General features: G+C 37.0%; 1 protein-coding gene across 2 annotated transcripts in view; it reads right to left on the bottom strand.

The window, feature by feature from the left end:
- Nucleotides 1–1817: 1817 nt before the first annotated feature.
- Nucleotides 1818–11164, bottom strand: part of PKIA (protein kinase (cAMP-dependent, catalytic) inhibitor alpha) — a 100101-nt gene continuing 90754 nt past the window's right edge. For both annotated transcript variants that reach the window (XM_010848769.1, XM_010848768.1), the window contains 2 exons: nt 9052–9229; nt 1818–5297 (listed from right to left, as the gene is read on the bottom strand). In XM_010848769.1, the coding sequence (XP_010847071.1) occupies nt 5218–5297; nt 9052–9202 (231 nt within the window). In that variant the 5' untranslated portion in view covers nt 9203–9229 and the 3' untranslated portion in view covers nt 1818–5217. The remainder of the gene's footprint in view (nt 5298–9051; nt 9230–11164) is intronic.

Genomic DNA, 11164 nt, shown 5'->3' with positions numbered 1-11164 from the left:
TGAAGGAAAGAGAGCTTGAGAACCTGAGCACATTTGTGGAAAAGGGTAAAGTCGGTGAAAAGGATAACTAACAGACCTCCTGTTAAGGTCGAAAGAAAGAAAATGGTTTTAAAACTTCAGATGAAGGAATAATCTTAGCAAATGGTAAACTTCCTCTGTTCCCAGGGACAGGAAAAAAGAGCTGTGCAGCACTCTGTCTAAACTGAGGTTGCAAACAATGAACAAACATTGTTATAAACTTTTCAGTCATCTAGAAGACAAGCAGAGAGAAGGGAGATGGTTTGGTTGTGGTGGATTGGACAGGAGAGAGAGACTAAGACAAGAAAGCAAGGGAAATTGAAAACATTGAAGAGAAAGATTGCCAGGGATTCCAGGCTAAGAGTTGCTGACAAAATATCTATCTTGATATGATCAGAAAGTAGATGTGGTACAAATTAGAAAGATAATGAGTGATAGTCAGATCCTTGTTAATTACAACTTTACAATGAGAGATGGCCAGGACCCCAAACCCCCATATCCTGGACTGCTGCTGCTGCTAAGTTGCTTCAGTCGTGTCCAACTCTGTGCGACCCCATAGACGGCAGCCCACCAGGCTCCTCTGTCCATGGGATTTTACAGGCAAGAGTACTGGAGTGGGGTGCCATTGCCTTCTCCGATATCCTGGACTATGCTATGCTATGCTAAGTCACTTCAGTCGTGTCCGACTGTGTGTGGCCCCATAGATGGCAGCCACCAGACTACCCCGTCCCTGGGATTCTCCAGGCAAGAACACTGGAGTGGGTTGCCATTTCCTTCTCCAATGCATGAAAGTGAAAAGTGAAAGCGAAGTCGCTCAGTCATATCTGACTCTTAGCGACCCCATGGACTACAGCCTACCAGGCTCCTCCATCCATGGAATTTTCCAGGCAAAAGTACTGGACTAGACAGATGCAAAACATTTACAAGAGACACGAGAGACTAACGCAAACCGGTTGCATTGTTTGCTAGTATTTTGTCCCAAATTCCTATGTAGTTATTTTATCCTGGTGACCTGAGTAAGAAGAACTTAAAGATACACACCTTTTACTGCCTTTGGCTTATATCTTTGCCTGAATTCAGGCTGAGTGCTATTTGGTGCTTGTTTTCTCCTAAGCCCTGCCCTGGTCTCTGTATGTGGGAAAAATACTTTGAAAAGAAAGCAACACTAAGATAAGAGTTATACTTTTTGCTCTTCTATCCTGTTATCCATAATATAGTAAAACCCTATGTGTCTGTGAGCATTCTTTCTTCCTTCTTGTTGATTCATTTTAGTTTTTCAGTGAACAGGGTGGGTTCATCAGAAAACCTTGAACTTCTTCTAGATAAGTGGTTCTTAAAGTGTGGAGGTGGGGGTGGGAGGGAAGGAAAAAGATATGAAACTCTCACAGGGAATGTTTCCAAGGAGAAGAAGGTATTTGTGCATAAATGTATCTGCGTGTGTGCAGAGAGAGGAGGGAGCCCTGTAAAAACTTAAAGAAGATTCTGAAAAACATCTGTGTTTATTTTGATTGAAAACCACTGTCCTGCAGGTGAGCAAGTAAGAAGACAGCAGTGCTGTTGGAGTTCAATATTTGGAGAGGTGGGATGTCTCTGATAGGTGATGAAGTCCAGGAAGTGGGCTACCAGCATGGGATGCAGGTGAACGTTATTGGCGTAGAGGCCAGGAAAAGTGGGGCTGGAATGCTGGGTACGTCCACCATAGGATGACTGAGCTTTGGCCTTCTCCTCTGTCACCCGCAGCACTTTCCGGAGCATCGTGTACATAATGTGTGTTCAATAAATACTCTTAATAGACTGCGTACATTTCAGAAAAATGTATTATTTTTAATATCAAGTATGTGAGCATGCAACATCGCTAAATACAAAAGTCATACAAGCTCACAAATGACTTCAGAGACTGCCACTCATAATTAAAGAACAGTTTAGGGCCTATTAAGACATCATAGACATAGTTCCTTTCCTGTTTTCACTTGATGATTAGACATTTCCACCCTATTACTAGTGACTTCAGTCAGAAACCACTGCCTACAGTTACATTTCTTTACCTCTTATTGCTTCTCCAGAGAGAACAATATCATTTATGTTCTAAACCAGTGCATTTCCACTGTGTCTGAATAAGACACAGGTGTCGAGCATTTACTGTGCACAGCTCTAGGGGTGCTACCTAAAAATTGGAGGTTTCCTGCCTCTTATCTGCTGAAAACCATTTCTATGAATTTATGATATCAATATGTCAGCCCAGGATGCTTAAAACTGACAAAGGGTAAATTTGAAAAGTTTACACCTGTTGCACATCAGTTGAAAACCTGAAATTTTCACATTTCTAGTTAAACAAAATGAGTAGCATGGAACATAAAAAATCTAAACCATGCTAAGTTAGCAGACTTTATTTCAGGAAAAAATGTCTTTTGGGAAGAATAACTCAAAAAATGTTTTAATTAAATTTATTATTATTTTTTAAAAATACAATTGCTATTCACATCTATGTTATTGCTCATCTAGGTAACCTTGAGAAAAACAAATGCCTTTTCAGGACTATTTCCTCTTCTAAAATATGAAGATGGATCTGGTCCACCCCTAAAAGTTCCCTTCCAGATAAACATGCTCTGTAACTGGCTTCAGATTTATGGCATGTGTAGTAGAAAACTCTCAGGAGTTAAACACAGGTTCAATTTTTATTTCATCATTTATTAGCTTTTTAAGTTTGTAAAACTTATACCTTATTCAATCTTAATTTCCTGATTTGTGAAATGGAGTAATAGTACCTCTTTAACTGAATTGTTTGAGGATTAAATGGGAGAATATGTGCTGTGAAGTGAATAGCATAAAATCAGTTGGTTAACAGGCATTCAATGTGTATTATCAGATCAATGTCTTAGTTTTCTACTCTTTCCTTCTTTCCTTAAAGTATCAATTCCATGTATATTATTGACTTTCAAGTAAAAGATATTATGGTAAAACTTGGAAGATCATATGAACTTTTGCTGAGCAACGTTTTAGGATGTGAATCTTTTGGTAATTTTCTGGCTTGGGAATATAGGGGTTTTTTTCTGGGTTTGAATATAGCATACAAAGTAGCAGTAAGAGGTCAAAAATAATTCAAAAGCTCCATATGACTTCACAATTTAGCAACTATAGATATTCAAAGACAAGCATGATACCACATGCATTAATAATAATATATCACACAGGAATAGAAATCCTCCACATATACTCAGCACTAGTCCTAAACTTTACAAAATCACATGAAATCAATTTTGGAATTCCACAATTTTAAGGATGGAGAGAACTTTACCTACATTCACAAAAAATCTATGAGTATAATAAATAAGGATACTGTAAAAGTGATTGTATGGGTTGAATGTGTTAAACGGACTACCAGAAATTGTCTACAATAGCTTCAGGAGCTTCTTTTTCCACTTGTGAGTGTAAAATAGGTGGATGTGCTTGAACATTAACTGGATATTTTGGATCCTATTGGGTTAAGCAGAAGGAAGTACTCTAAAATTTAATCTTTCCTATTTTCTCAAAGACTTACACTGTTAATTTTTTTTTACTATATGCTTGAGGACCAAGTGATATCCATGCCCCTATCCCACTCATTCAGAAAGTACTGTAGAGAGAGATGAGGGCAAACTTACCTTGCATCCTTCATGTAACTACAAAGGAGGGCTGAGTTCCTGGTGTATCCAGGTAGATTACCCATTGAAAAGCTGCTTAAACTATTTCATACGGAATGGTATCTAAGACCTTGAGGACAGTTAAGTGGGTCTTTATTGTAAAGGTCTTCCTTTTGCCTGCTATGTGTCCAGTAATTCATGAGCCATTGGCATATCACTGGTGCCTTATTTATTACCACTGAGAAATGATTGCATAATACTGACCAGAGGGATTACACAGCTCATAGAAACTTTCCATTTAAGAAACACGATGTCAAAACACAGCAGAGGCCATCAACAGTATTAATAAGGATTTTGTCAGCTTCTAATGATGATTATTATTGTATCAGAATGCAATTCACACTAATTATTAGTAAAAGTTTACAAACATTAAAAAGTGCATAATAACATTTGGATCTGATAGGGCTGAAAAAAGACATGAAAAATACAACACAAGGGCTTTACTTTTGTGATTGGTGTCCACATGATTGCAAGGTCATTTTCTCCATGTTTTTCAGCTCCATGGAGATAAGCTGTCCTCCAAATGTTAGTAGTATCATACAGCACTGTAAGAAATTTGATTCCAGAGAAGAAACTATTTCCAGTGCTTAGTATTTTTTCTATTCTCGTTCCCATATCCCCAGTTCTCAAAAATTCTCACAACTTGAAATAAAAATATTAGTCAGAAAAAGTTCTCCATTTGGGAATAAGACAAAATTTGCAGACTGAACTCTGGTCTGTGCAGACACCAAACAGACTGAATTCAGGTAATATTCACATTAATGGATATTTTCAAATGTCTGTATAATAAGCAAAGGAGTCCTGATGAATCTGTTAGACTTAATTCATCAGCAGTGAATTAAGGGGACAGATTGTTTTAAAAAAAAGTGTGTCCTATCTTGTGTACACCACCACGCTATGGAGCAGAATTTTTAGGCAGCCCTTTAAAAAATGAGTGGTATAAAAATTCACAGTAATGTGCATCATTTTTGTTTTTCATAAGCAATCGGAGAAGGGGGGCAGTGCTGAGCATCTATATTGTACAATACAAAACAGTGTAAATAACAAAGCAGGAACACACAGATACATAATGCTAAAAACAGTACTTTCTGGATGGTTCTTTTACTGGGTGAATACTCAGGCCAGAGATATTTAAACTCTGGGGTTCAACCAACCCTTTGCTATTAGACACAATTAAATCCTCTGACATTGTGAGGGGCCAGATGCTACAGGAAGAATCATCATCTAGATCACTGCTACTCTCTACAAGCATTTCATCATATGGTCAGGTGAAAGGATCCATACAAAAATGACATCCAAACACAAGCCACATGATTTCAACCATTGCTAATGCCAGAGGTAGAGAAAAGTCTGTCTGCAGCCACAGCCTCTGCCCCCACTTTTAACAGAACAAGCAGGTTCCTGCAAAGCAGTACAGCCATTTTCTTCTTCCCCTTTTCACTCTTGGACATAAATGCATTCCAGCCAGGCCTGGAGATTGGAGACATCGTCAGGTGTTGAAGAAGGTCAAAGTGGAGTGTTAACTTTCAGATTTTGCTGCTTCTCCCTGGGCTTCCCCACTTTGTTCTGTTGAATTTCGCTGTGCATCTTCTTCCCCTTCTGTTAGAGACATAAACAAGGATAAAGGCAAAATAAAAATGACTGCTTTTATTTACTGACTCTCAACATACCTTTTTGGAAATTTTAGAAATCCTCTATTCTGAAATCCTCATACAAAGTACATTTTCTTAGTAATCAACGCCCCATTAAGAAAACAGCTTATGACTTCCCATAGGACTTAGCCACTGGTGGCTCAGTGGCTAAGACTCCATGCTCCCAATGCAGGGGGCTCGGGTTCAATTCCTGGTCCAATCCCTGGGCATGTGGCAACTAAAGATCCCACATGCCTCAATTAAGACCTGGCACAGCCAAAATATACAAATAAATAAATAAATATTAAAAAGAAAGAAAACAGCTTAAATGTTTTCAGTGCCAGTGCTAAGCCGCTTCGGTCATGTCCAACTGCGATCCCATGGACTGTAGTCCACAATCCTCCTCTGTCCATGGATTCTCCAGGCAAGAATACCGGAGTGGGTTGCCATACCCTCCTCCAGGGGATCTTCCCAACCCAGGGATTGAACCCATTTCTCTTACGTCTCCTGGATTAGCAGGCAAGTTCTTTACCACTAGCGCCACCTCAGAACCCCTAAATGTTTCAAGGGCAGACTAATTCTGGTTCTGGGAGAGCGTGGCTCAAAAAGGCAAAAAATAACTGAGTTTTTAAAGTGATTAGTGATGCTCTATGCTTTTGATAAATAGCTGGGAAATCTCATGGCTAGGTCATGGCATGGCACTTTAATTTCTCTGGTTACAGAAATCAAATGTGTCTTTAGGCAGAAATAAGAAGTGGGGAACAAGCTTACCTTTTGATGCTTGACTGTCTTATTTTAAGAAATATTTTAAAATTGTGTTTTATATTATTTTGAACACATGATGATAACCTAGCTGACTTCTCAGAGGTTTAATTAATTTAAATTAAAAACAACAGTGGAAGGACATCATGTCGGGTGGTTACCCCCTAGTTGCATAGTTATGATGGCCTCTGGCCTGCCCTGATGGAACTTATGTACAAATCCAATAAAACCACCTTCATAATTGCACCCTTAGCAACAATCTAAACACCAAAATGAAAAAATGCTTTCTCCTCATATTGGGTTACCTTAATGGGTGCAAGCTGCAGGCAATTCTTGATTCAAAGATTTAAATGTTTACACGTGTTTACTAAGTAACCATGGCTTAGCAGACAAAATATTTGGAGGTCTTGCAAATTTTTACTAAGAATTTATTAGCCTAACTCAAATTCATAGAGGTAAGTAGGCTGTCCATTATTTAGCTGGAAACATTGAGGGCAATTTCTCCTTTATGCTTAACAAGTACATATAAGACACCTCACCATACACCATACTTTGTGCTGTGCCTAGTCGCTCAGTCGTGTACGACTCTTTGCAACCTCATTAGCCTGCCATGCTCCTCTATTCATGGCATTCTCTGGACAAGAATACTGGAGTGGGTAACCATTCCCTTCTCCAAGGGATCTTCTGACCCAGGGATGGAACCTAGTCTTCTGAATTGCAGGTGGCTTCTCTCTACTGTCTGAGGCACCAGGGAAGCCCACACCATACTTTAGGGAAATTTAAAGCAGTTTTTCCACATAAAAATCATATTCTGTTCTAAAGGAGTTTCAAAAATATGACACATTATATAGAATGTTCATGTACTATTTTCATTATTAGAGCAATGAGGAAGCCCCCAAGGTATGCAGATAGCCGAACCTGAGATGTGTAGATTAGCATATGAAATAAGAACTTGATAAACAGGAGAAGCTCTTGGCAACCAAAAGAAAGAAGTCATATTAGGGAGGATGCAAGACAGTAGAATATTAAAGATGAAAGTGACTGCATAAATACAAGATGAGGATCTTGACTCCATGGGGCTTGGGACTTTCTGGGTATCCAGGGACACTTCTCAGGGCTCAGCATAATGCTGCAGACACAGAGCTGTGGCTAAATAGATGCTTGTTAACAAATCAAGATAAACATGAGACAATAATATTGTTGAACACAAACTTAAAAAGAAGCCGAAATATTCAGGAACTACAGAGGAAGTCCCATACTATTCTCAGCTAGTGTTATTTAATTTGTCACCGTACAATTGTCATTTTTTAAATATTTTAGACTTTTGGTCATAGTTATTATTTTTAGGTCTTTGTATTTAGAATAACAAAGTCAGTGCTATTTATACTTTGCCTTAATCTGGACTTTGTGATTTTTAAGAGAAACAAAATTCTTTCAGAGCCCACTGAATTGCAATTAACATGTAGAAATATTTTAACATCTGGAAGCATAAAGATTTCTGAGTTATTTTAAATTATTAATATTCAATTATAGTATATTAACATCAAATACAAATGTATTTATGTATATAAATTTTCGATTTATTTAAATTTTAACATAAGGTATATTGAGACTATAATCTCTGGTATAAGAAAGGTCTTGTGGCTAATGGGTCTTAATTTCAGTGAAAACAACAACAAAAATAAATTACACTATGAATAAAAATATCCTCATGTTAAGAGTGGCTAAATTAATGTAGATTATTCAAAATAGAATATTTATATAGAATACAAATTTAATGAAAAAGATTAACAAATTCTCAAAGATTGATGGAAAAAATATATCTACTTCTTTATGCCACCAAATTGGAATGATTCCTTACAGGCTTTCTCAGAGTTAGCAGTTACTTTTAAAAATTAACTCCCAGTAGTAAAGATAGAGAAACAATGAAAACTAAAATATACTTCAGTCTGTGTGCTCCATAGAAGTGATTGTTATGGTTTTATTTTCAACCTGAATTTGAAAAGACCAAGGTATAACTTGCTGACCTGTAATCACTGAATAAAGTTCTGTCCCTAAGCATTTTAAGATAATGTTGCCGAGCTATTTCATTCATATGTGTATATTCTGACTCAGTTTTCCACTACTATAACTGGAAGGCTTTGCATAAAAATTCTAATAGCATAGAGGTTACAACAACAATATCAAGTTGTTATCATGAGTCAGAAATTGATCAGTGGTTCCCTAATCATGAACTGCATTTTACTTTAAAAGATTTTTTGCACATTTTTTTTTTTCAGAGAAATACATACAGCGTTGATACTTGCAAAAGCTATGGATGGAAGAACTATCAGGGGATTCAGAAGTATTTTGACATGTCAAACTTGTTTTACTTTTTCATTGGTAAAGTTAGATTTGGTGGGTAGGACTTTGGGGCCCGATAATATGACAGCTTTTCAAACTCAGTCTATGATTCAAGGAAAACTAAAAGAACTTCTTACCTAAAACTTGTTTATGTAACCAACTATTTTACTTCCATTCTCAACAAAAATGGTCCTGGAGACCCTTTTATTTTGAAATGGTTCTTGAAATTGAGGTCTGTCAGACTCACCTGTGAATCTTGTTAAACATCTATGTTGTTAAATGTTAGAGGTGGCCAGTATTGTCCTAGCTCCAGCTTTGTTAAATGTTCTTCATAAGATATTTAAGAGCTTTTATAGAGATGAGGATTTTTTAAAAAACTCATGTGTTTCATTGATTGCATTAGTAAAATCAGATTAAGGCCTCTGCATCTGTGTAAGAAACTGTATAGCAGAGTGGGCGTGATTAAGAGATTAGTACCTGCCTCTTACCTTACCTTATATATAAAACTGTTTATGACTCTATTAGGTTACTTCCAAAGGTGTTTTTTTTTCATGCCTTAATCCTGCTTAGTGAAATGCTGCAAATCACTCCATTTTCACAGACGTCAAACAACTCACCTGTCTTGTTGATATCAAGACCTGCTAATTTCAAGGCTAATTCATTGCTGTTGCCACTTGCAGAGGAAACCAGGATATCATGTATTGCATTTCTTCTACCCGTTCTTCCTGAAGCAATAAAATCTGCATATGTAGTTTCCACATCAGTCATTGCTAACAAATATCCACATAGCAGGGGCTACAAAAAGAGAAAAATTGATAGGTAAATGTAATGGTGGACAATGGTAAACACTTAATAAAAACACTTGTTAAATTATTGGCCTATAATATGAATGTGAAATAACTGTCTTGCTTACATGTCTACAAATCAAGTAATACTTTGGTTACTGATAGTCAGGGAACGTTTTCTGTGAAGAGCCTGATAGTAACTATTCTAGGTGTGGAGAGTACATAGTCTTTATCCAACTACTCAACTCTGTGGTTGTAATGCAAAAGCAGCCAGAAAGAATACATTAAATAAAAGTAATAAACAAACTGTATTTATATAAATAGGCATACGGCCAGATTTGGCCTGCATGCCATAGTTTGTGCCGCTGGAGTAGGAAACGGCAACCCACTCCAGTATTCTTGCCTGGAAAATCCCATGGAAAGTGGAACTTGGTGTGCTACAGTCCATGGGGTCACAAACAGTTGGATACACTGAGCAACTGAGCACACAGTTTGTGGACACCTGGTTTAGATCATAAAATTCTCCTTCTCTAATATCATTTTAGTCAGTCTTCAGCCCCAGAGAGGAGAACTTGAGATCAGTAGCATACTAAGGTGGTGGGAGTGGAAGGGAAGGGTTCCATCCTAGAGGTAAGTAGTAAGCAAGGGTGTTGCTTGCAGAGAATCTAAGAGCAATAACAAGACTGGCCAAAATCCAGTTTGCTTTTTATTATCACCAGGCACCAGCAATGCTAAACTACACCAATGATCAAATACTTCTCCCACTCAGTACAGGAGGATAGCTCCCTCGTTGCCCCCTTGGTAAGCCGTTCCTTGAGAAGAAGAATAATCTTTCTTGATCGAATCTTTGAAACAAAACCTTCAAATTTAAAAAGGAGTCAATGAAAGTGAGTTTTCCCAAACAGACATGGTAACACACATACTTAAATATTTAATGAAGGAATATTTTCAAAGTAGAATATGAGATACATGTAATTACAAAAGATCACCAATGTTAAGTCTTTAAGTTCATTTTCTATGTTAAAAACCCATATCTTTTCCTGAAGGTCAATGGCAGATGAATATTAAGATATGAATAATGAATTTCTGTTGGATTGATTTTGTTTAAACAGAATTTTAAAATAACACGATTTCTCTCCTACTCCTAGAGATTCAAAGTACATTTGATGACAGTTTAAAAACGCATAACCAATAATCAAGAGAAAGGAAATTTTTCAAAATATATGAAATGCAGAAGAAGCTAAAATTGTGGAACCCATCATGGACATGCTGAAATAAATAAATGTCACTTTGAAATAAATAGATGCCATTTACAGTGCAGTTCGGGATGGTAGTCAAGCACCTTCCTTAAGACTTAGTTCTTCTTCCGGTGTGTAACTAGAGAGCTATTAATTTAATCTGGGGAAATCTCTCCTGTAAGAGCAAGCTGAAAGAGGAAAAAGGGAAGAGCATAATGCAAGCTTTGAAATAGGCAATATATGAATACTGCACATTTTACTGTGACTATATTATGGATAACATTGGTTTCCAATCACTTGACTATATTTACCATTCTTCTTTATGCCAATGTGATTTAATGGAGATTTAATAAAATCTCCAAATGCTTCTCAGAAGATCCTAGGTTTAGTCCTGGCTTTGCCATTGGGTCATGGACTGATAGTAAAAAAAAAAAAAAAAATCACTTGACCTTCTGGCCTTCCATTTTCTAATAAGTAAAGCAGGACAGCTGGATGACATAATCATTAGTGACACTTGAAGTGAGAGTGTAAAAAAAAAATGATCATTCAAAACTCTATCATTTATAGAATCTTGAATTTGGAATTCCCTTCTGTGACCATTACCATGTTTTTTTTTTTTTCTTTTCCCCTTACTCTCAATGAATCTATTCTTCACACTGGTCATATCTTTAATTTCTTTAACCTTCTTTCCTTTTCATTTCCTCTTA

The sequence above is a fragment of the Bison bison genome, unplaced genomic scaffold, assembly GCF_000754665.1.
Source record: "Bison bison bison isolate TAMUID 2011002044 unplaced genomic scaffold, Bison_UMD1.0 scf7180017864273, whole genome shotgun sequence".
NCBI lineage: Eukaryota > Metazoa > Chordata > Mammalia > Artiodactyla > Bovidae > Bison > Bison bison.
The sequence above is the reverse complement of the archived record's forward strand: the minus strand, read 5'-3'. Positions and strand labels throughout refer to the sequence as shown.